Here is a 25,611-nt window from a genome sequence, read left to right on the forward strand (position 1 = left end):
AGGTAACATTTGACTTTTCCACCATGCAGAGGGCAAACTTCCTTTCTGAGCATTTTAAGGAATGCAAATTTCTTCCAACCATCTGGTCTGAGAGCCAGTGTTAGCTTGATTTGGGGTGCCCCGTGAGGGGCAGCTCCCATTCTGAGACAAAGGCTTAGAGGATGTGATGGTCCCTCTTGAGCAAATACATAACAAGGATGTGGAGCCGTGTTGTAAAATTGTCTTTATGATCTATAGGTAAGACTGAATCACAAGAGAGTGGGAAAGCAATATTTTAAGTGATGTACAATAACGCTTCAGACTGTTGTACATAGCAGAGCATCTTATTTATCTGTCTCATGAACTGATTTCCCAAAGCAAGCAGCATTCTTAGGCAGAATCCTTCCCCACGGACTGGCTTTCCCTGCTGGTGTGAGGGGTGTAGGAGGCTTTAGGGGCAGCTGAAAGCATTGCACTGCCCCGCAGCAGCATCCACAGCAATTAGCCCCCTGTGAACATACACAAATCCTTTCTCCCTGTGTTGTTTCTTGCAGGTAAATTATGACCACTTTACTATTAGTGTTTGTGTGTTTGCAAGTCATCACCGCAGCCGACTCTGTGGAGCTCTCAGGTACGTGTCCAGGGCATGGCAAAGCAGGACTGAGCCGTGTGCTGCACTCTGGTCCCATCCCCAAGGACAAGCAGCCCCCAGAAATAAATGTGCCCAAGATCTGTGCTCTGCACACACAAGGCTCCTCTATTTGGATGGCTGCTGTGCCACAGCCTCTCACTGTTCTGGTGCTTGGGGAGCCAGGGAGATAGCTGCACATTTGTGGGGAAACTAGGAGAATGGCAGCATTTCCCTTTTGAAATGTTACAGGTGTGATCTCGTAGCGTGGGCAGCAGCTTTGCTGCAGCAGAGCCCTTTGTTCCCTTCATTCCCATTCCCAGCTGTGGTCCAAATCTCAAAAGCAGCAATGGCGCAGTGGTCATTGTTATAACTTCCCTTTCTAGACTAGACCAAAAAGGTCATGTCTGAATATGTGGGTGCAAGTTTGCACAGCAGATAACAGGCACTGGATCATATGAAACATGGGATGTTCTGTACTACGTATGTTACTGATGTAACCATTGCTCTGTTTGGGAACTGGCAGACAGTAGTGATGGCCTGGAAGTCAAGATACCTGAGCAGTCTCCCCTGCGTGTTATCCTGGGAAGCTCCCTGAACATCCCATGCTACTTCAACATCCCAGAGGAGCAGGACCCCAGCGTCATGCTGACCCCGCGGATCAAATGGAGCAAGCTCTCCAACGGCACCGAAGTTGTCCTGCTGGTGGCCACGGGAGGGAAGATCCGTCTCAACAGCGAGTACAGGGAGGTGATTTCCCTGCCCAACTACCCTGTGATCCCCACTGATGCCACGCTGGAGATCAAGGCCCTGAGATCCAACCACACCGGGATTTACCGCTGTGAAGTGATGTACGGCATCGAGGACAGACAAGACACGATAGAGGTCCTAGTGAAAGGTGGGGTCCTGCCCTTGCTCTCTTCTCTCAGTGTCTTGCTGCTCAGCCTGGGCAGAAGGAAGAGGCACACAGGCAGAGAATGCAGTGTTCTCCTCATAGGAATAAACCCTTTCTCTCAGGTCACAGAGAAGGTGGTGGGTGGGTAAGCAGAAGCCACAGGCTAGGATTTTTTTTAGCAGGCTAGGACCAGACTAAACAAATCAGTAAAATGACTCATGGCAGAATATGGCAAGAAAATTACTGTTCTGGCAGAAGGTGAGTTACAGAGACAGCAAGATGACATCCTTGGCAGGAGGTGGTACTGGACACACTGGGCTATTGCTCAAGCAGGTAAAGCTGGAACCGGGCCCTGATCAGACCTTTCATTTTTTCCAAACATTTTAGGAGATGGGATGCCCTCATCTGGAGAACTGGGCTGTTCTGAAAAAACTTCCATTGCTGTATTGCAAAGCCTGTTGTAGTAATAGGTAGATAAAATAACAAAAATTTTGTACAATCCTTCTCTCTTTTTTTGTGGTTTTTGCTTTCTGTATAAACAAGGAGACAGCTTCCACTACAGGACTGTACAGGATGAGGTTTAATTTTGCCTTTTTCTTGTGCCTTCCCTGGAAGGTAAGGGGCTGGTGATTGTGAGTGATGTTCATTGTCTTTTCCAGGCATCGTATTCCACTACAGAGCAATCTCCACAAGGTACACCCTGAACTTTGAGAAGGCAAAGCAGGCCTGTATCCAGAACAGTGCTGTCATTGCTACCCCCGAGCAGCTGCAGGCTGCCTACGAGGATGGGTATGAGCAGTGTGATGCTGGCTGGCTGGCTGACCAGACTGTCAGGTGAGAAGCCACACAGGGGAAGGGAAAGCCACAACTGGACAGGGCTCTGAAGCTCCCTCCCAGCCTTCTGTGGCTGCCAGGGTCCTGCCCCCCACTCCTTACCCACAATCTCTCCCTCAGGTACCCCATCCACTGGCCCCGGGAGCGCTGCTATGGTGACAAGGATGAATTTCCAGGAGTGAGGACCTACGGTGTCCGTGAGCCAGATGAAACCTATGATGTTTACTGCTATGCAGAGCAAATGCAAGGTGATTTGGGGCTTTTATTGTTACTAGACACAGAAGCAGCCAAAGCCCTGATCATGCCTAGACTGGACAACAGCAAATAGAGAAAAGACAGGTTAAAGCTGGAAAAGCACATACCCTAGCCAGCCTAGATGTTCTCTACAGTATTTTTTATTAGACCTTGGACAATTTTAATGTCAAATGACTAATGCAGTACAGAGGGTGGAGTCTGTCTAACTTCCACCAGAGTCCAGGCCATCCTGCCTGGTCAGCATTTGAGTGTGTGACACTCTGATGTGTCAATCATTCATGCTTATGACAGGGATACATTGAAATATCCAGCACAACAGAACTGCAATCATCTTTTTTCTCCCCCTTGTCTTGTGACTCCAGCTGGTGTGGTGTGTTTTGCTCAAATCTGCATTTGGTCTGTAAGACTCACTTTTTCCTGGCCTTTAAAAAGTCAACAACAAGGGCTTGCATTTCTGTTCTAATACACAAAAGTCTTTGTTTTATCCAAACTCTTAGGAGTGGGAAGGAGACAGGAAGGGAATTGGGATCAAAACCCACAGGTAACCCCAGTGCTAACGGATGGTGTGATTGCAGGCAAAGTCTTCTATGCCACCGCCCCGGAGAAGTTCACCTTCCAAGAGGCTTTTGACAAGTGCCGCAGCGTGGGAGCGCGGCTGGCCACCACGGGAGAGCTGTACCTGGCCTGGAAGGACGGCATGGACATGTGCAGCGCGGGCTGGCTGGCCGACCGCAGCGTGCGCTACCCCATCTCCAGGGCACGGCCCAACTGCGGGGGCAACCTGGTGGGCGTGAGGACGGTGTACCTGTACATCAACCAGACGGGCTACCCGCACCCCGACTCCCGCTACGACGCCATCTGCTACAGCGGTGAGTGCCTCGGGTGAGGGGCGCTTCGCTCGCCAGCAAAGAGGAGCTCCCTGGCCAGACACAACCTCTTTGTTGTTTGTCGCAATAGGACACGAAATAGAGGTGCTTGGCTCCAGTCAGAAGGCAGTAGGAGCCAGAAGATTGATTTACAATTCATCCAGCCCTTTTATAACATGCACGTTATAGAAGGCACGTTATTGGTCCATAGGGCTGTCACCTCTGCCATTGGCTAAGGAACAGAAATAGCAAACAACACCTATTGTTATGGGAAAGGAATATTGTTTACACAAGGTTGTTTTGGGAAAAAGAAAACTGTTGAAAAGTTTTCCTTGAGAAGAGCTAGCTCTTCTCAAGCTCAGAAAATATCGGGCGCACGTCTGAGCACCTCGTGTGTGGGGCACTTCGCACACCAGCAAAGAGGAGTTCCCTGGCCAGACAAAACCTCTTGCTTCTTTGTCTTTGGGTTTTTTTAAAAATAAAAGAGAGGGGAGAAAGCAGGTTTGTCAAAGGAGTAAGTCTTCTGCTCACATTGAGGTAGAAAGCAGATCCAGAAAGGACGCTTGACCTGTACATGGGGGCCTCTGTGAAGGTGGGTGTAACACAGTCCGTGTCTCTCCAGTCCTCCCACACCCTCCTGCTCTTAAAGCTCTCCTGGAGACACGAAGCAGAGCTCAGGTGCTTCACATACAAGACTTCAAATGCTGGAGAAGGAAGTGAAGGAGAAAGGAAGTGAAGGACCCTTAAGATGCATGTAGTGATGAGATATGATGTGGTACAGATGCGTGACTGAATTTCCATGCTGGGATAAATCTGAGACTGACGCAGTCTCTGGGAATAGTGGATTAAAATTGCACCCAGGAAGTGAAGAGCATCCCAGCTGCTCCCCTTTTCTTCTGAAGGAAAACTGCACACTTGTCCCTGCAGCAAGAAAAGGGGAAAACACAGTGATATATGGTCTATGCAGGGCAACCAGAGGCCAACATTCAAACAGGATTGTCACAGTTAAAAAAATAACAATATTTTAAAATATGTGTTGAAACCCTTCTGATCAGATCTGTTGCGCCCAGATACATCTCCCAGACCCGTGGAGGTACCCAGTTATGTGACCAAGGTAAAGACTGGTCCACCAAGCCACAGCCTTCTGGTTATCTCAGGGTTTGCCTCTGAAACTGCTGCATATGGTCAGTCCTTGTCTGAGCATCTTTATAAAAATCTCTGAATATCTTGAGATCTGAAAGGTACCGGCTAAAATGAACTAGCAGTAAAATGAAATTGGAAATTGAGCAGGGAAAGCATTATTAGAGGAAAACTCAGGCATTGTCTCATACTTTTTCCCTCCACAGCCAAGACCTGCCTTGCTGCACATCCAAGACGTGATTCATCCCCCACCCCCTTACCTGACCTGACGGTGCTGTTTCTTGCTGCTCTGCAAACCACTGTCCTTGTCAGCTGAGCTGCTCAGTACCATGTTAAGCACATTCTCCTAAACCCAAGGGATGTGACTTGAGCAGGAAAGTGATTTGGAAAGGGAAAGGTGGGAGCTTTTGAATGAGTTTGGTACAGCAAGTGGCCTTGGCTGTCCTGGGAATGAGTTAGGATGCTAATATGGGATGACATCTCAAGCCATCGCCTGGGCAGAGCAGAAGGAGATCGTGATCCTGCTGAGGTTTCACTCACCGAGTTGAGGATCCAGTTGTCTTTCCCCCATGGCTCAGACAAGTCTGGCATGTAGGTTATCCAAGCTCCCCGACTTCCCTCTGTCCACCTTAACTTCCTTGCAGCAGGCACTAGAGGTCAGTACAGACTTGGATATGGGCAAGGTGGTCCCGGGAAGGAGAAGTGGAAGGACTGCGGGCAGTGTCCACGCTGATTATCAAGATTTGGAGCATGAGGTGGCTCAGTGCTTCGTGACCATGCCCTGCGTGCTGAGGGGTTGTACAGAGCCACAGTGGAGGAAGGAAAACCGTGTCTTTTACCAAACTGTCACGATTTCCCTAGTCCTCTCAGAGCCAGAGACACCCAGCTGCTTCTTGGAGGCAGCGCCAGGGCGGTTCACCTCATCAGACTGACATTATCCTCTCTGATTGCTGCTTTGTGTCGCGATGCAGGGGACGACATGGAGAGCCTGGTCCCAGGACAGTTCATCGACGAGTTAGGGAGCGAGCTGGGCAGCGCTTTCACCGTCCAGACTGTCACCCAGACCGAGGTGGAGCTGCCCCTGTCACGCAATGCCACGGAGGAGGAGGCCCGCGGCAGCATCGCCACCCTGGAGCCCATCGAGCTCTCCCCCAGCGCCACCCGGCTGTACGAGGGCTTCACTGCCCTGCCCGAGCTCTTCTCCACTGCTGTCACCCTGGACACTGCTGCCACACAGGAGGAAAATGGCACCATGGAGGATGTCACAGTGGTGTGGACTGTACCTGAAGAGGCCACCACCATAGATTTAGGCACTGCCATCACCACCATAGCCTTAGGCACTGCTAGTAGCACTGAAACAGAAGAGGTGAGCTCGGTGGAAGAGGTCACGGGGGTGACTGCCACACCAGGACTGGAGTCTGCCTTGCCATTCACAGTGGAAGATCAGATTGTGGGAGTGACAGCTGCCCCTGGTGCTGGTCACCTTCCCGAGCAGCCCATCTCCCCCACAGGTAAGTCACCAGGACTTTGAGAAGCCTGAAGGACAGTTCATTCTAGAGGTTACTATTCAGCTGAAAACAGACTGAGTTTCTGCCGTCACAGAGGGCATCCATGTCCCTGGAGGTGCACAGGCCTGTTTGAGGTCAGGGAGAGGCTGAGCACCTCCATCACAGTAGGGCAGGAGGAGAATGGAGAAGGCTGTGGGCTACCCCATCATGTGCTGACCAGGGCTCAGGTGGCTGATGCTTGGGCTTCAGTGGTCACACTCTGCTCTCCCACATCCATCTGACTCCAGGAAAGGGGAAAGTCAAGGCAAGAAGATCTTAGAGAAGGGCTAAAAAAATCCCCAGAACATTGTCCTCAGTGGCAGCAGGGCTCCATGAATGAGGCATTTCCATCAAAAAGGGTTTGAGAGGGTTACGCTGGTTTTTGGAAGACCATTTCTGGTCACACATCTCAGTGCAGGAGTGTCATGTACCTGCTATCTCACCACAGCTTCTCTTCCCCCAGGTGTGGTGTTTCACTACCGTGCAGCCAGCAGCAGATACGCCTTCTCCTTTGTCCAAGCCCAGAAGGCCTGCCTGGAGAACAGTGCTGTGATTGCCACCCCCCAGCAGCTCCAGGCTGCCTACGAGGCTGGCTTCGACCAGTGTGATGCTGGCTGGCTGCGGGATCAGACAGTCAGGTAAAGTTACACTGACCTGGGCAAGACACCCTTCAAAATGACTATTCAGCCATGAAATTGAGGCTTCTCTCTGGTTTGTCCTGCTGCTCTCCTCATCAACAGCCAAAGCTTTGCTGACCCAAAATTTTCTCCAGGCCATGATATTCAGTGGCCAATAGATGCATTCTTGTCCACTTCTTTTCCTCATTTCCTAACGTGTGTATACATTTTGCACCAGTGACCCTTCCTGGTGCGTAGGAAGAGTAGCAGGAAATTTGTATTTATTGCCTCGAGCTGTAAGTGGACTTCGAGTCACACTGGGGGCTCAAACAGTGAAGAGTTCATGTTCCGCTCCCAAGCACACTGAGGTCCTTCAGTCCTGGCTACATAAGGTTGACCTTGGATTACCTCTTCTCTTCCTGTTTTTGGTAGGTATCCCATCGTGAATCCCCGAAATAACTGCATAGGAGACAAAGAGAACACTCCAGGTGTGCGCTCATACGGCATGCGCCCGGCCTCGGAGACCTACGACGTGTACTGCTACATCGACAGGCTCAAGGGTACATCCTCCCCCGTCCCCTGGGCACTGCTGCCGAGCAAAAACGTGCTCCACACCTCCACCTCTGTCTGTAGATGGCTGGGATGCAGGGAGTCACCCGTGTTTTCCCTTCTGTCCCTCAGGCGATGTGTTCTTCGCAACCCAGCCGCAGCAGTTCACCTTCCCGGAGGCCCAGCAGTACTGCGAGAGGCAGAACGCCACGCTGGCCTCTGTCGGCCAGCTGCACGCCGCCTGGAAGCAGGGCCTGGACAGATGCTACGCGGGCTGGCTGGCCGACGGCAGCCTGCGCTACCCCATCGTGAGCCCGCGGCCCGCCTGCGGGGGAGACGCGCCGGGCGTCAGGACCGTGTACCTGCACCACAACCAGACCGGCTTCCCCGACCCGCTGTCCCGGCACCACGCCTTCTGCTTCAGAGGTACCGTCCCGGCCTCTGAGGGGAGCAGAGACCTGTCTCCTGGGGGGAAGGGATTTCAAAAGGGAGGCTGGGCATGTTGGGCTGCCGGTTTGAGTGAGGCGCTTCACCAGCATCGTATGAATTTTTGGGAACTCTCTCCTATGCCTTTTTGTTGCAGCTCTGCCTCCTGTGGAGGAGGAGGGGTTCACCCCATTCTTCGAAGATGTGCTGGCAACACAAGTGATCCCTGGAGTGGAAGGGGTGCCCTCTGGGGAGGAGGTGACCATGGAGACAGAGTCTGCCACTCAGCCTGAGAATCAGACAGCCTGGGGCACAGAGGTCTTTCCAACCGATGTGTCACTGCTCTCAGGTGGGTTCAGAGCTTCCTTGTAGCCTTTGTCACGCTGGGCTGGTGGTGTAGGGTTGAGATTCTCACAAACTATAAGTAATTGTCCCAACTCCCTCTTTGTTTTCCAGCGAGTCCATCTGTTTTTCCTCCACCTACCATAGTACCAGAGGAAACAAGTACCAATGCTTCCGTCAGCGAAGTGTCAGAGGAGGTGACTGAATCTGGAGAGCATCAAGTCAGTGGTGAACCTTCAGCATCCGGGTGGGTCCCTGGAGTTCCAGATACAAGTGGAGAACCAGCTTCTGGAGTTTTTGAACTTAGTGGAGACCACTCAGGGATTGGAGAGAGTGGATTACCATCAGTAGACCTGCATGCCAGTGGCTTCCCACCTGGAGAAAGTGGGCTGCCCTCAGGAGACCTGAGTGGTGTGTCTTCTGGCGTTGATATCAGTGGCCTGCCTTCTGCAGAGGAGGAGATACCGGTGTCTGTTTCAAGGATACCAGAAATCAGTGGGATGCCACCTGAAGTGGACAGCAGCGGGCTGCCTTTTGGAGTGAGCGGAGAAACCTCTGGCACTGAGCTAGTCAGTGGCGTGTCATCTGGAGAGGAAAGTGGACTCGCCTCTGGTTTTCCTACCATCTCTCTTGTGAATACCACATTAGTGGAAGTCGTGACAGCAGAGACAGAGCGGCGAGAGGAGGGAAAAGGGTCCGTCGGAGTCAGCGGTGATGGAGACCTGTCAGGGCTCCCATCCTCTGAGTGGGACAGCAGTGGTGGAACCCAAGGCTTACCCTCAGGGGCTGAGCCCTCTGGGGAGCCCGAGATCAGCGGGCTGCCCTCGGCAGGGTCTGAACTGAGTGGGCTGCCCTCAGGACTGGATGCCAGTGGAGAAATATCTGGAACACATGAGATCAGTGGCCTGGTAGACCTAAGTGGCCTTACCTCTGGTATTCATGGAAGCAGTGAGGCCTCTGGCATTACCTTTGTAGATTCCATGCCAGAGGAAGTGACAACAACCCCACCAATTACAGGAGCAGAAGCAAAACAGATTTTGGAAACTAGTGGATTGCCTTCAGGAGATGAAGATGGATCAGGCATGGTATCTGGGAGTTTAGACATCAGTGGTGAGCCTTCCGGGCATGTAGACTTTGGTGGGAGTGTTTCTGGAGTGCTGGAGATGAGCGGATACCCGAGTGGAGTGACAGACAGCAGTGGAGACATCTCTGGGGTTGATGTCACCAGTGGTCTGCTGTCTGGAGAGGAAAGTGGACTCACCTCTGGCTTTCCCACGGTGTCTCTTGTGGATACCACTTTGGTGGAAGTTGTAACACAGACCTCAGTGGCACAAGAAGTGGGAGAAGGACCATCTGGGATGATAGAAATCAGTGGATTTACTTCCGGAGACAGAGGACTATCTGGAGAAGGGTCTGGAGCTGTGGAGGCTAGTGGATTTCCTTCAGGGGCAGGAGATTTGACTGAAGAGCCATCTGGAATCCCATACATCAGTGGAGACTTTTCTGGAGCCACAGATCTAAGTGGACAGTCTTCAACAGTGACTGATATCAGTGGGGAAGCCTCAGGGCTTCCAGGAATCACTTTAGTCACTTCTGATTTAGTAGAAATGGTGACAAGACCAACAGTATCACAGGAACTGGGTGGGGAAACTGTCACATTTCCCTACAGTTTGGGGCCAAGTGGTGAAGGCTCTGCATCAGGTGAACTAAGTGAGGAAACATCTGCACTGCCAGAAAGTGTTCTAGAAACATCAACAGCTTATGAAATCAGTGGTGAAACATCTGCATTTCCTGAAACGGGTATAGAAACATCCACAATTCATGAAATCAGTGGGGAGACATCTGCATTTCCTGAATTTAACACAGAAACATCAACAATTCAAGAAATCAGCGGGGAAACCTCTGCATTTCCTGAAACTTTCACAGAAACATCCACAAGTCAGGAAGCCAGGGGTGAAACATCTGGGTATCCTGAGATTATCATAGAAGCATCCACAGGTGAAGACGCAAGTGGTGAAACCTCCGCATTTCCTGAAAGTAGCACAGAAACATCCACAATACAAGAATTCAGTGGGGAAACGTCTGCATTTCCTGAAATTAGAATAGAAACATCCACAAGTCAAGACATCAGTGGAGAAACGTCTGCGTTTCCTGAAATTAGAATAGAAACATCCACAAGTCAAGACATCAGTGGAGAAACGTCTGCATTTCCTGAAATTAGAATAGAAACATCCACAAGTCAAGACATCAGTGGGGAAACGTCTGCATTTCCTGAAATTAGAATAGAAACATTCACAAGCCAAGAGGCCAGGGGTGAAATATCTGGCTATCCTGAAATTAGCATAGAAACTTCAACGGGCCACGAAACCAGTGGGGAAACATCTGCCTTTCCTGAAATCAGCATAGAAACTTCAACAGTGCATGAAATTAGTGGAGAAAGTTCTGCATTTCCTGAAATTAGAATAGAAGCATACACAAATCAAGAAGCCAGGGGTGAAACACCTGCCTACCCAGAAATTAGCATAGAAACTTCAACAGTCCATGAAACCAGTGGGGAAATTTCTGCATTTCCTGAAATCAGCATAGAAACTTCGACCGTCCATGAGATCAGTGGGGAAATGTCCTCCTTTCCTCAAATTAGCATACAAACTTCAACATACCATGAAACCAGTGGTGAAATATCTGTATTTCCTGAAATTAGAATAGAAACATCCACAGGTGAAGAAGCTCGAGGTGAAACATCTGCTTTCCCTGAGATTAGCATAGAAACTTCTACAGTCCATGATATCAGTGGGGAGACATCTGCATTCCCTGAGTTTAGCATAGAAACACCAACAAGTCAAGAAGCCAGGAGTGAAACATCTGCCTACCCTGAAATTTTCATAGAAACATCCACAGTTCAAGAAGTCAGTGGAGAAACTTCTGCATTTCCTGAAATTAGAACAGGAACACCCCCAAGTGAAGAAGCCCGAGGTGAGACATTTCCTGAGATCAGCATAGAAGCATCCACAGTCCGTGAAATCAGTGGGGAAGTCTCTGCATTGCCTGCTGCCAACATCAAAACAGCTGCCACATCTTTGGCCAGCGAGGAGCCCTTTGGTACTCCTGAGGAGAAGGAGATTCCTGACACAACATCTGGAGCTGTGACACACTCTATCACAGGCATTTCAGGGGAAACCTCTGTCCCAGACGTTGTAATTAGTACCAGGACTCCAGATGTTGAACCTACACAGGGACTCAGGAACCCTGAAGAGGCTCAGCTTGAAATGGAGCCTTCCCCTCCTGTGGTGTCAGACCAAGAGACAGAGACAGCTGTTGCTCCAGACAATCCCCATCTGCTGGCCACCACCGCTGCTGCCCTGCCCCAAGTCTCCCAAGAAGCAATTGACGCATTAGGACCCACTACAGAAGGTAATGTGTCTCATATGGAAGGGAAAGCTTTGTGGAAGGGAAGGAGGAGGCATAGCTGTCACTTTTTTTGGTCTTTTATACAGCAGAGAACATTAACACGAAGGCAGACTTGGGCGGAACGTTCTTCTGATGGAAAGCCATAAACATGGGGTTTTCCACATGTCATGATCACAGAGTCATAGAATGGTTTAAGTTGAAAAAGACCTTTATGATCATTAACCCAGCACTGCCGAGTCCACCACTAACCCATGTCCCTCGGTGCCACCTCTACATGCCTCTTAAATCCCTCCAGGGATGGCGACTCAACCTTTTCCCTGGGCAGCCTGTTCAAATGTCTCACAGAGTGGCTCCACCTGCCAGTTTTCCACCCTGCATGCAGCTGAGAAGCTGGAGAAGATGGGCTGCTAGTCTCAGTCCTGTTTCTCTTTCTGAAATGGGCTGACTTGCTGCCTACAGCCCCAAGTATTGCTCAGCATGTGGCCACCCTCTGGTCTGTAGCTGCTCTCTGCAGCTACAATGGGATAAACGTGTGAGATAATGCTCAGAGCATCACTAGCTTTTGTCAACTCTTTTGATAAATGCCCTTCCCTCCACTCTGTCTTTTTAGTGTTTTAGTGCTCTGTCTTTGGTTGGGCCCCCTTGTTGCCACATACAAACAGACACGTTATTTAACCCAGAGTAACCATTTATGGTGAAAACACTCTCCTGGCATTCTGATGAGCATTTCTTGTGAAGAGTTCACATGCTGTGAAAGCATTAGTGCACTGCAGTGAGAAAAAAAAAACAAGATGAAAGACATTGTGCCTGTTTGCTAAGGGAGATGCCCAGTCCTGATAACACAGGATGTCCTGCAGCATCCCTGGACACAGCTTTGTTTCCTTTTGCTGCCATCAGGAGTTGGCACCAGGGGACAAGCATCATTGGAAAGCCATCAGTGCTTGAGCTGTTGTATGAATGTCCTGCCTGTGCTCAGTTCTCAAAGGACCACATGTTCATGTAGGGCCACACGTTGCTTAAGTGTCCTACAAAATGTATGAGCAAAGAGGTTTGCTCACTTCCTGCTGGCAAAAGTGTCATCAATTCTACTCCTTCCCACATTACCTCCAAAACTGCTTCTTTTGGGTCAATTTACACCGTTCAGCATGGCTAGCTCTGGACTCAGTAAGGGTCTGTAAGTGCAGGACTTTGTGAAGCTCAGCCTGGTTTCTAACGTCATTTCCATCCCCAAAGTGTTTCCTTTCAGTCACTGCATTTCCCTCTGCTCTCTCCCTCTGAGAGCACAGGTAATCACAAACCTTTGTCCTGCTCACAGCACATCTGTGCTGGGTGAAGCAGATCAGAAGGGTCATTCCCACAGCTCCAGCCTGGCACAGCACCCAGGGCCTGGCAGGGTGGTACAGGATTTATGGACCCAAAAACGCTTCTTGCAAAATTAGGCTCCGCTTTTGGGCCATGCCCACTGCCACGTCCAAGCCCAGAGACAAAAATAAGCCAGCAAAGGCAGCATTGAGAGGGAAGAAGGAAGCCAGTGAGGCTCAGTAAAAATAAAATAAAAAATTTAAAAAATTATTGGCCTCAAAATAGGGATTTTATTCCACTGCTTTTTCTTTTTAAAAATTAACCACAAGGCGATTGCCAGATTCCTCAGACCATTTGTTAGCCAACATTTTTGTGAAGCATTTTGAAAGAAAACCATGTGTTCAGCAGCTCATGTGTGAAGAATCTTGACAAATGTTCTGAAACTGGAATATGTGTATTTGCAAGTCACAGAGAGGACAATGTAGCAGCTGGGGTTTCTTAGCAGGAGACAGCAAGAGGTAAGCAACCACTGCATGAAGTTTAATTGTACACTTTATAAATTACAAATGGGCTTGAACACATGTGTATGGCTGGTATTCCCACCAGGGAAGATATTCTAGGGTAAAACTTCTCTTTTTTTTGGTAAACTTTACTACAATGTCCCTACAGAGTTAAATGCAGTCCTGGTGAGGGTATGAAGGAAGCTTATCCAGGTGGCAAAAAAGTTTGTTGACCATTAACTCAGAACACCCCCACAACAAGCCTCTTCTAGAGAATTACAGAAAAGAGATGACAAAAGAAGAAGGAAAAAAAAAAAAAAAAAAAAAAAAAAGAAAGAAGAAAGAAAAATACAAAAAGAAAGAAAAAGAATCCTAGGTTTTCTTTTTTGGGATGTTGTTTTTTATAGAGCTCTGGGGACTGTGAACATGGAAAGTCTACAAGGAAGAACCGTAGGCTGGATCCCAAAATGCTGTTTCCCATGTTGTGGCTGCCTTTTCACTTGAAGCTTCCCAACCTTGAAATTTAGCTCTTGCAAAAAAAAAATCAGTTCCCATATGCATGCCTTGTGCTGGGCTCAGCGTTTGTAGGGTGCAATGGGTGCCCAAGCAGTGCAGTGGATTTTGGCTGACACTAAAGAATGGGTCAAGCTGGTTCAGCTTTACAGGAGCTTAGAGTGAGGAACAGGAAGAAATGTGAATTTTGCCCTCTGGCCCTGCTGTTGGAGGGCTCCAGTTAGATCCAGGAGTCTATTTAGCGGGATGATTTAAGAAGAATGATATTATTCTGCTCTGCTGGAGCCTAAAAAGTATCTCTAAAAGCCAGAGCCAGAAGACAGAAGATTAACACTTGGAGTGCCAGTATGTTTTAGCCTTTAACCAAATTGGAGGCTGTACATGTACATGTCTTTAGTCAGCATTTGATTCCTTCATGAGAACAGGAACCCCACAAGCTGAAGGAGTTGTCCATAGTCTTGGCTTCCTCACCCAGGGTTTTGCCAACTCAGCGGGTCTTTTTGCTTCTGGTAGCATTTGAAGACAAATAATTATTAGCTGAAAATAAGTGCTGGCACTTGAGTGAAAGGCTGCGGTTTGGAGCCCTCAGACCAGTCAATGACTTTAAAACTTCACTCCAGTTGTGGGGGGAAAGAGAAATGTGCTGAAATGGCATCTTTTTATGTTAAGTTTTGCTTGTCTCTGGTGAAACAAGTCCATGAAGTCTGTTGCCTATAGCCCCACACAGAAGAAGGTTAGAATACAAATGAGGAAAGATCTTAATGGGCTTTCCTCACACTTCACAACCTGGAAGTCCAAGAGAATGAGTTTTGTTCATCCAGAGAAAATCATCCAGAAGAAAAGTCCAGAAAACCTTCACCTGACTCAGAACGTCTCACCCAATGTGGAATGCAGATTATGTTCTCAAGACGGAGATGGAGGTCCCAGTCCTGGCTGAGAGACACAGACCCTTTGCAGCTGAGCAGAGGATTTGATGTCTCCTGGGCACACTGTCTACTTTGCATCAGGAGTTAATTTGCTTAAACAAAACCTTCCTCTGCAGAGGTAACCTACATTCTTGGACTAGTGTTATTTACATGTCCATTTACTTTTACACATAATATCATGGAGACAAAGATATCCAAATTTCCTGAGCTCTCCTTCCATGAGAGGGTTGGACAATTTGAAGGTTCCAGCAGATCAACAGGTCCACCTGGAAACTTGATGGTCTTTACTAAAATAGAGTTTTTTAAAGGCTGCAGCAATGCCTGCCCCTTCTGCTGCATGGAGGCTTTGGTTCAATTATTGTAATTAATTATTTTAATGACTTAATTGCTCATTGTAAGTCAGTAGCGGGCTATGTGATGTTCAATGCTAGCATTTAACTTAAAATGTTAGAGAACTGGTTTCCCCAACTCCTCCTATTCTTTTCTTCTGGAGTCACCCTGCAGTTGCTCCAATGTTTTTCTTTGATGTTTGAGCTATCAGATAAGTAGCTCGAACTTCCCAGCAGACTCTGAAAAGCAAATTTAATTTGTACCTGGATTTTTTTCCCCCAGTCTCTAGGAGATAATTATCTAGTTAGTCTCTGATACCCTCTTTGGATCATTGCACTCACAAGGAGGTCTATAAAGAAAGGGTGAGGGGCACAACAGGCACTGTTGGCATCCTGAAAATGCCTTTCCCTTCTCTCTGACCTTTTCTGCTCTGCAGAACAAAACCAGGAGGATATAGAAATATCATAGAATATATTACTAAACCTGTTACAGCTTCAGGGAAACTACAGTTTGTTAGGATTTGAGTGATAGCATCCTCTCTGCTCACCAGCTGCTCCTCCTTAGTAGATGTTTTAAGCACAAAGCTGACCTTGTTAAATGGATATTCTTGCTCATCTTCCATATAAGCAGCCATGGAGAGAAAGGCACAGACTGCACTGTTTTAGGAAATGGTAGCATTGTTTCTGCTATTATTGTCCCAGCTTGAGATGAAGAATTTTAAAAGCATTTCCTTCTCACCACTGACACTGCATGCTCACTTTTACGTGAGCCTTCTGAGTAAAACCTGGGCAAATCTATTTTTCTTTCATTTCTTCCAGGTTTCTCTTCCCAATTTCCATGATCTAGTACAAAAATTTTTTCAAAGGCATTGGGAGAATCATAGAATCATAAAATGATTAGGGTTGGAAAGGACCTTAAAGATGATCTAGCTCAAATCTCTCCCTGCCATGGCAGCAATGACAAGAATACTTCTCTTGGTTTTAGTTGCACCAAAAGAAAATTATTCTGACTAAATATAGTGTGTATCTGGCAATGGAGAAAAAAGTCTTAGGAAGAAAATGGTGGAACAAATTCAAACTTTGTGTTGCAGCTGTGTAACTCCCCTTGCTTTCTCCAGCCAACAGTTTACATCTTCCAGATGCAAGACCTGCTTTGCATCGGCCATTTTGTTTTAATTGGTTTATTTTAAAAAAGGGTATCTAAAATTTAGACCTTGGGTCCTGTTAGTAGCAAAAAATAGAAATTGTTGTGACAGTAGAACTGAGGAATTTTTGCAACTTCTGGGCAATATTAAGTGCGGCATGAATCCTTTTTAGAAGAATTGCTAATTCTGCATTATCCTCAAGAAGTGAGTTAATAACACGGTTCTGACTGGGTTTGCTATTCCTGGCATCGCGAGGCATTTTCTCCCCGTCTTTGTTTTACAGCTGCAGCTCTTGAAAGCGAGGGGCTGCCTCCCTTTCTGCATTCCTCGACTATCGCTGTCCTTTGTTAGCTCCGGGTAATAATAGCACCGGTCTTGTCTCCTTGTCAGCTGATAAGCACTTGAGCTGCATCGCAAAGCGGAGCTGACTTTTTGGATGACTGCTCAGCCAAGCAAATAAATAGCTCGTGTCTAAAGCCCTGAGTGTCAGGGTCCCTGGCAGCCAGCGCTGCGGAGGTGGGGCTCGCTGAGCGCTGAGCGGGGCTGGCACACAGAGCGCCGTGCGGGCTTGCAGCTGGCTGAAGTGGGGAGATTTGCTAACCTCATCTAGCTCTGGACAGTGTGGAAGTAGACACGTTTATAGTATATAAAAGGCTGTGAAAACAAACAAAGCCATAAGTGTTGTGTGATAGATGGGATTTTTTTTTTTTTTAATGGAGTTCTCACCTCCTCTAAATCGTGTTCGTGGCTTAGATGCCTTATCCTAGAAACACCCACAAACCAATTTGCCAGGATTTCCAGAGGCAACGTCATTGCCAATCTTACCATTTAGACCTTTCTCGAATACCTCAGATCCAGGTTTTCTGGGAGGACCAGAATCAGCAACACTTTCTTCAAACTGGCAGATATATTTGAGTTTTCCAGTATCAGTTTGGTGAGGTGATTCTACATCTAGATGGAGAGGGGGTCACTGCCTCAGCAGTGCCAACAGGCTGAAGGGGAGTTTGGTATTTATGATCATCACATGTTTAAAACATCTTCTCTCCAGCCGTTAGAAGCTTGGGGGAAAAACTGTCTTTGTCTCACTTGTATTTGTTGTTTGTTTATCCAACATCACCTACAAGTACTTTCTCTCTCTCTCTCTCTCTCTCTCTCTCTCTCTCTCTCTCTCTCTCTGCATATATCTTTATATATAAATATAGTGTTATATATAAAAAATATAGATGTATATGTATGGAGAGATATGTAACACATATATAATAATCAGAGATTTGTTTTTACTGCTTATATAATATGTGTAACCATATTATATGCGATATCTGTAAAAGGAAGCTCCATTCCAGGCTTATTACCCATCTGGAAATTTATGGCAATGACTTTGCGCACGTGTGCCTGCTCCCCCCTGCTCCAAGACTAGGGATGGCAGCACACAGCAGGTCTCCTGCATCTCTGAAGAGATCTTGGACACGTCAAGTTTCATTCCACACGGCCGAAGACAGCTGAAGGCTCATTATCCCCCCGCTAAACATTCAGCTTGAGCTCGTGTGAGTGCTTTGCTCCCACCTCTGCTGTGTTCTTTCCACTTCACGGAGCCTGACGAATGAAGGAAAGCCTTTCCTTACGTGTTCAGCTGGAGCCCACCCCAATCAACATGAACTTCTGCTGCCATTGCTGTTGGGAAGCCCAAAGGGCCTCCTGAGTTGCAATCACCCCTCAGGATACCTTGTTTTTCTTTATGCTCTCTGTCTTCTAGGAACTCCAAGTGTGACTAATAAGCAATACTCAGCCAAGTTCAGCTCCTCTATTCTTCCTCTAGGCTTGTGATTCCCATTTTGTTCTGGAAAGTCTTGAAGTATTTACTAGTATCATGGAAACAGGAATTATCTTCATTTTGCAGTGAACAAAGAAATCCAAAAAAGCTTTCGTGAGGTTTAGAAGGTCAATCCAGAGTGAAAAAATTCTTTCTCTCAGAGAAGAACTGCAAAATTGGAATAAGAGGCTCATCAACCATCTGAGGAATGATTTCACTGCTCACAGTGGTACAGCCTACAGTAAAGATGACAATCTCCAAAGCACACACAGATTTACCATCCAAGGTCAGAAAGGATTTTTTCCATCACTTAGGCATGTTACAGAACATGTCAGCTTTTAGGTGACGTTTCAGACCTTGGCCACTGAGTCACTAGACAGCCACAGGGGGTATAACACCCATCTGTTCTCTTGTGCCTGGGGACATTGAGCAGCTGGGCCTCAGCTCCACAAAACCACTGTCCAACAAAATACACCCCAGTCAGAAGATGAACACAGATCTTGGGGAGTCACTGCTCTGTTCTGCTATTTCTGCAGCCAGCACGTTTATCATCTTTGAATGTTTCCTCACTAACCCTGTCATCCACAAGAAGAGCATGGAGTGTCAGTCATCACTTTTAAAGCCTTGCATTTCTCCTGAGTGTGAAAGAAACACTGTCTCACATGAGGATCTAACCAGCCATCATTTAACTCAACCCTTGTGTTCCCATTTTCTTACTTAGTCTTCCTGCTTGTTACTGAGCTGAATGTGTCTGATACCTTTCTGTTCTGAATGACCCTTCTAATTCCAAAGCTCTCTCCACCAAGATGGAGTCCACAGCTGGAAAAGATGTACCAGCTCCTTCCATTTTCATCACAAGCAGAAGAGCTCATAGTGGGGACAGGTCTGGAGAAAATGTCACTGCACTCCAGTATGCCTCACCAAGGAATAAGCAGCTATATCCAGATCTAAGATCCTCAAAGAGAAAAAGTTGAGGGGCTCTGAACCACCTTTGAACACACTTTTTTTCTTCTCTGCACTTTCTTCATCTTCACTGAGAAGAGATTTCTTGATGCTGAACTTCATCTAAATTACAGTTTGGAAGAAACTATTAGTGAAGACAGAAAACCAGGAACACTGGTTAGGAGATAGAGATCTATTTGAGGATATTTCCATCACTTTTTGAAGAATTCCACATTATTCCTCACAGACCCTTAACTGGTGGAGACACAGACACAAGTTTGGGCATTTGATGCATCAGGCAGAGGCAGAGGAAAAAGAAGAATTACTACAGCCAGAGGTATATGTTGGATACATCCTGCTCAGCTTTGTTCTGATATCTTCAGAGTGGTGTTCAACCATCAGAAAACCAATGTCTTCCTTGTAGAGTGGGTTGGGCCTCTTGCCTCCATTCTTCCAGCAGCAGCAGTGGCAGTGTGTTATGAATAACAATCTTCCCAAGTTCCCCCAAAACAACTGATATTCCCTCCTAAGCAAGCAAAGAAACAAGTTCTCCTGTTGGTGGAGTTGCCTCCCAGAGCCCTAATGGAAGCCCTTGATTTCTTGCAGACACTGATGTGTGCCACTCAAGCCCCTGTGTGAATGGAGCCACCTGCGTTGATGGCATCGACTCTTTCAAATGCTTTTGCCTTCCCAGCTACGGAGGGGACCTGTGTGAGATCGGTACGGCCTCCCTGGCTTCAGCTAATCCTACTAACTGCTGCACCACCTTGTTCCCACACTACCCCCCCAAAAAAAGCTGGTCCCCACTCAGTGCTGCCCTCATCTCAGCAAGCTAACCTCTAACAGCAGCCTAAAACATGCAAGGGAAAAGCTTTGAGACTTTTGCGTATCTAATTTGATAAGTTTGTTCCTCACAGCATCATGTCCTCTAAGATTCCTAAGCAGAAGCTTCTGGTGCCTTCTTCAGCTTTCTCTTTGTTAAGTTTCTTTGGTGAAGCTCCACACAAATCATAACAATGTTGATCATAGAAGCTGCTGTCTCTTTGGGTCAAGGGTCTTTCCGTTCATCTGTAACAGTAGGGAACTTTCTGAGTACATCTTCACCCCAGGCAAACTTTTTCTGCTAGACTGGAATTTCGTGGAAGGATGCTTCAACTGAGCCATGAAAAAATGATTGTGTTTCTCTTGGGGAAGATATAGCCGAGAGAAGTATCGTTCACTCCAGGAATCTCCAATGATTTGACACAGCATGACATTTTTGTCATCTCCACAACGTGGCTTCCTGTGGCAAAATCAGCAGGGAATGTATCTTTGAGAAAACAGGAAGCAACCTGTATTTCCATCAAAATTAGGCATTCTGACCTGCACTAATACTTCTTTTTGTTTCTACAAGGAAAGAAAAAGAGTTTTTCCTTAAAGCTGATGAAAGTCTGAACTTTTATCAGCTTAGCTGAGGGGAAGCTCTCCTGCCTTGCTCAAACAAAACAGAAATAATGTTGCAGTATCTTCTTCACCTTGGCATGAGTTATGACAATATATGTTGGATTTTCTCCTTCCCTTTCTCCACATCTCTTTCTGCTTCCAATATGAACATATAGAGTAGACCATAAGGAGAAGGCTCAGGATCATTGGACTTTCTGCGCAGGAACAGTGCTGCCTTAACATCAGTTTTCCAGTGCAACCTCATCAGTTCTTGATTTACCCATCCATGATGCCTGCTGTTGAAAATCCTTGTAATGCAGGGAGATTTTCCACCCTGTGACTGCTTATGATCTTATTTAATCCAAGCCAGACTTAATTTTCTTTTTTCTCTGAATTATGGGCTCTGATGCCTGGGAGATGCAAGAGGAAGCAAGTGCCCCAAAACTCATGGGGAATATAAATCTTCATAGACCCATGAGACAGACCATCCTTGCTGTTGGTTTCCAGACAATAGGACACTGTAGGTGAACAATGCACACAGACAGTCCCTTTTGTCCCCATGAAAGTGTCCTTACCAGGGAACAAGGTTTTCATCATTCTTTTCCAGGAAAATCGCTGTCATACTTATCAGTAAGAAAAGATTATGTAGGAAAGCATGGCCTTTCTCACAGAAAAGGATCAGGCACCTGAAAGACTGAGATTAAACTCATTTCATTTTCTGTTTCCTTCAGTCACGTGTAGCAGACAGATGTGTGGTCGCATATGTGTTGCATTGAATGGGAACCACTGAAGGTCTTTTGTGGTGGTTTCTCCATTTGACTCTACTTTCCCCCATCTATGGTTTTATTTTTCTTAATTTGTATGTTCAGCTACTCGATATTTCTCAGATGGTAAAAGATCTTCTGAAAAGCTGAGAAATGTTTGTAATTCTTTAGCAGCTTCCAAGCTTTTTCACTGAGATTTAATTCTCTCTCTCCACCACGGTAAGTTTCTGTCTCCATTTTTTTCAGCCATCTTGTTCATTTTGTTTCTCCTCCCGAGCTCCAGAATCACACCAAAGGATGGAACCACCCAAACCTGGTGGTCCCCTCTTTCTTTTTCAATACATATGCATTGATTCTGGACATCTGGGCATGGGGTTTGGAGGTTTTTTTTCCAAAGCAAGAAAACTGCAGGCCAGCACAAATGGGAAGAGAGGCGTCCTTGCTTGGTCATTTCCTCAAAAGCAGACTTCAGGAATATTACACAGGGATTGAATTTCTCAGGAGTAAGTCTGTATTATTCAAGCTTTCTAGTAGCACTTGTGTCACTGGGGACACAGGACCTTCCACACAGACTGCCCTCTCTGAGTGTCTTGGATGTGTTCTGATAATTTTTCCAGGGAATTCCTACAGGCAATTGTGTCAGGGTGTGCTTTCTAGTGAAAGTGACCATGTGTTGTCCCACGCCATGGGAGCATGAGCTGCTGAGAGGTGAGTTGAAAGCTTTCATTCACATGTACCAACTCCTTTTCATCCCCCCTCTGTGTGTTTCAGACCTGGAAAACTGTGAGGAAGGCTGGATCAAGTTCCAGGGCCACTGCTACAGGCACTTTGAAGAGAGGGAGACTTGGATGGATGCAGAGACCAGATGCCGACAACATCAAGCCCACCTGAGCAGTATCATCACCCCAGAGGAGCAAGAATTTGTGAACAGTGAGTGCTGAGGGCAGCCTGAGACTAGACATGAGGCCAATCACTGGACTCTGACTCTACAGGCAGATTTGTCTTAAGTGGTGTAAAAACCACCGTTTGTCCCACTGGTGTTCATATGAATCCTAACAAAGCCTCATCCTTGTGTGGGTGCACCCATGCTCATGGCAGGTGGAGTGGGGAGGACAAACATGGACAAACATGATGTAAGGAAAAGGGCATCAGGGAATATTGACTGGGAAGTGGCTGAATGACCCAGAGGCTCCAGGGCCTGGGCAGTTCCAGATAAGGCAGATTAAGCAATGGTCCCACAGCCAGGGAAAGCTGATATGGGCTTAAGGGACAAACCACCAGAGACAGCTGAGATGGCAAAGAAATGCTTCCAGCAATGTATAGGACAACCATGACTCTTTTCTCCCCCTCCTGCCCTTCCAGGTCATGCACAGGACTACCAGTGGATCGGCCTCAGTGACAGAGCTGTGGAGAATGACTTCCGCTGGTCCGACGGGCACTCCCTGGTGAGCCTGGAGCCCCCCAGCTTTGAGGGGTGGCGGGAAGGGCCCCATGGCTTACCTACTGAGTGCTTGGCTTGGGCATTGAGTGGAGGCAATCCTAAACTTTGTAGGGTTCATGGTTTTTCCAAGCCTCTAGAAAAGCTGGTTGGGTTCTGCGGAGCATCACAAGAGAAATAACTGGTGTGAGGGCAGTGCTGGCAACCCTCGGGCTCTGCTGGAGAGAGATGGGGTGAGGATGAAGGAGGGAGTAGGAGAGACCAGGGCCCAGCCTTAGATGAAGGACTGTCCTCTCTTGGCAGCAATATGAGAACTGGCGGCCCAACCAACCTGACAACTTCTTCTCGGCGGGCGAGGACTGTGTTGTGATGATCTGGCACGAGAAAGGCGAATGGAACGACGTTCCCTGCAACTATCACCTCCCTTTCACCTGCAAGAAAGGAACAGGTCAGCACCCTGTGCCATACCAGCAAGGATGGGGGACTCAGTAGGTGGCTGTGGGTCTGGAGCGGAGTGCCCAGTTCCCAGGAATGTGGGTTTTGCTACTGCAAAGGGTGATCAAGGGGGTAGAAGGAAATAGAAACAGAAGTTGGCTCTAGGAGAAAGTTTCACAAGGACTTGAAAATAAAAAGGACAAGCCGCTAAGGTTCAACATCCCCAGGCAGTGTCATACCCTGGCTGCAGCATCACTCCAACGCACCAGCTCTGTGCCCTCCCACAGACACAGGCAGCTGTTGTGATGCTCAGCTCTCACAGCCTCTCCAGGAGGCAGAAGTGGAGCACTGAGGCACGCCCCTGCTTAATTTCCAATCACAGAATTTCCGTATCCCCCTGCCCCTAAGCTTTGTGGACAGAGGCAATCTCAAAGGGAGTTAAGGTTTTACTCGCGGAGGAGTGACGAGGCTGTGCATGCCCAGCCTGCCCTGGGTGTGAGCTGCCTGCTCAGCCAGCCAGGTGTTCTCTCTCTCTCTCACTCTCCACATCTCTGCCCATCTCCCACAGTGGCCTGTGGGGACCCCCCTGCCGTGGAGAACGCCAGGACCTTCGGTGGGAAGAAGGAACGCTACGAAATCAACTCCCTGGTGCGGTACCAGTGCGAGCAAGGCTACATCCAGCGCCACGTGCCCACGATCCGCTGTCAGCCCAACGGGCAGTGGGAGGAGCCACGGATATCCTGCCTAAACCGTACGTCTGGGTCCCTTTGGTTTGGGTTAGGGCTGAGGCCTCCCTGCAGCTGGAAGGAGCTGGGAATGCAGGGCATCGTCTCAGGGCGCAGGACAGCTGTGAGCCAGGTAGAAGGGGACACCATGACTTCTTGGAAGTTCCCCCTGTGATGGGGCCATTGGGAGATGATATCTCCTGAGGTAGATGTGGACCACAGAGCCTGGCTTGCAGGACTGCCCTGGAGATCCATCAAGGCAGAGTAGAGGCAGCTCCAGAGTCAGGAAAGGGCAACAAGGAGCTTACGAATGGCCTAGGCTACTCAGAGAAGGAAAAATAAATGGCTTCTGAAAGGATGAATTTTGGCACAACCTGCATCAACAGAGAGAATAGGATGGGAGAGTTATGGGGCGACCAGGCCCTTCCCCAGCGTCCTCCTGCCCTGGGAGCAGACAGAAGTCCTGCAGCAGATACAAGCTGAGGCACAGGGCTGGGTTCCTGATTCTCCTTCTGTCAGGCCTCCAGCTGATGGCAGTCAGCCTTCTTTCCACTGGTGTCCCAGCCCATTCCCAAGGCCTGCCTACACCCCTGTCCCATCCCTGACTGCCTGCAGCTTCCCAAAAAATTTGTTGGCCTCAGACAAATCACATCTGTCCAGTGGCCTCCTTGCCAGGTTCTGATCTGGCTGGGCAATTCCAGATAAGGCAGATTAAGCAATGGTCCCACAGCCAGGGAAAACTGATACCGGCTTAAGGGTACAAACCTCTGCCCCAGGAAGGAGATGAAAGGAGGAGGGCTGGAGGAGGTGTCCAAGGGGGGCTGCCTGGTGCAGATCAAGATGCTGATTCCTTTGGCTCTGCTGTGGGTCTGGAGAGCTGCAGGCCATTCCTGACATGGACCACCAGCAATCGAGAGACCTGATCTCCCAGCCAGCTTTTGCTGCTTCCACCAAAACCCTCCTGCAATTATCACACCAGAGCACGCCAGCTTCCAGGGAGACTGGCAGCAAAGATCAGGCAGAAACCTTGCCCCTGCCAGCCAGATGGGGCTGTTCCCCCTCCTATGAGCTGAGCATGCCCCACTGCTGGTGCATATCGGGGTTAGGGATTTAGGGATGGATAGGACAGTGGGTGAGATAGGGAAGAGCTGCCCTCCTGCCTGGGCACAGGGAAGGGAGGGGACAAGCCGCCGTGGAGATGATGCTCCTGCCCAGGCTCTCTCCGAGCCCCGGGCACCTTCTCCCCTGGGTGAAGCAGAGCCCGGGCAGGGCGAGAGAAGGGCCGATTGTGCGTGTGCGGGCGGGCTGGCGCCGGGGCACACACAGCCGGCCCCGGGCAGCGCTGCCTGCGGCTGCCCGTGTTTTTCCAGGCAGCCAGGGGCCGGGGCGGCCAGCGTGGGACAAGCAGCTCCTCTGTCCCGGCTCCTGCCAACAAGGTGCCTTTTCTTCTCCCCTACAGCCTCCAGCTACCAGCGCAGGCTATACAAGAGGAGCCCCAGGAGCCGGTCGAAACCCAGCGGCAGCGCCGTGCACAGACCCACCCATTAGAGCGGGCCGAGAGACCGAGGGGGAACGCGAGAAAGAGAGATTTTTAACGGAACAGTTATATTAACAGAGTCGATTTCTTCTTCTTCTTGTTGCTTTTTTGTCATATAAGGAAAAAAAATATATTAAAGACAAATCCACCTTTGTGTATATATATATAAAAAAAATTTGTTTTTCCAAGCACCAAAGCAAAACGAATTAGATCTCAGCATTTTTACTAACCGTCCGGTTCCAATTATCTTCGTGCCTTTGGGGACAGGGAGGGGGGTGGGTTTGCAAAGGGCAGGGGGTTAAGTTAAATAATAAAGATGATTATTTTTTCCTGATTT

The 25,611-nt window shown here is 48.3% G+C and overlaps 1 protein-coding gene across 1 annotated transcript; it reads left to right on the forward strand.

The window, feature by feature from the left end:
- The first annotated feature begins 540 nt into the window (after positions 1–540).
- ACAN (aggrecan) lies at positions 541–25,480 on the forward strand. Its single transcript, XM_066328303.1, has 16 exons — positions 541–610; positions 1,134–1,505; positions 2,162–2,336; positions 2,457–2,584; positions 3,167–3,460; positions 5,569–6,108; positions 6,608–6,782; positions 7,194–7,321; positions 7,443–7,736; positions 7,894–8,085; positions 8,193–11,489; positions 21,911–22,069; positions 22,502–22,584; positions 22,881–23,025; positions 23,581–23,763; positions 25,197–25,480. The coding sequence occupies exons 1-16, from the start codon at positions 541–543 to the stop codon at positions 25,283–25,285; spliced, it is 6,324 nt and encodes a 2,107-aa protein (XP_066184400.1). The 3' UTR covers positions 25,286–25,480.
- Positions 25,481–25,611: the final 131 nt, after the last annotated feature.

Source organism: Sylvia atricapilla, chromosome 13 (genome assembly GCF_009819655.1).
Source record: "Sylvia atricapilla isolate bSylAtr1 chromosome 13, bSylAtr1.pri, whole genome shotgun sequence".
NCBI classification, from domain to species: Eukaryota; Metazoa; Chordata; class Aves; order Passeriformes; family Sylviidae; genus Sylvia; species Sylvia atricapilla.

What these genes read in the sequence shown, in the direction of transcription:
- ACAN (XM_066328303.1), top strand. Translation starts at nt 541, where the DNA reads ATGACCACTTTACTATTAGTGTTTGTGTGTTTGCAAGTCATCACCGCA. An exon ending in CTGGCTGACCAGACTGTCAG is followed by an intron (nt 2,337 to 2,456) that starts GTGAGAAGCCAC and finishes TCTCTCCCTCAG; the next exon opens with GTACCCCATCCACTGGCCCC. An exon ending in CCACGCCTTCTGCTTCAGAG is followed by an intron (nt 7,737 to 7,893) that starts GTACCGTCCCGG and finishes TTTTTGTTGCAG; the next exon opens with CTCTGCCTCCTGTGGAGGAG.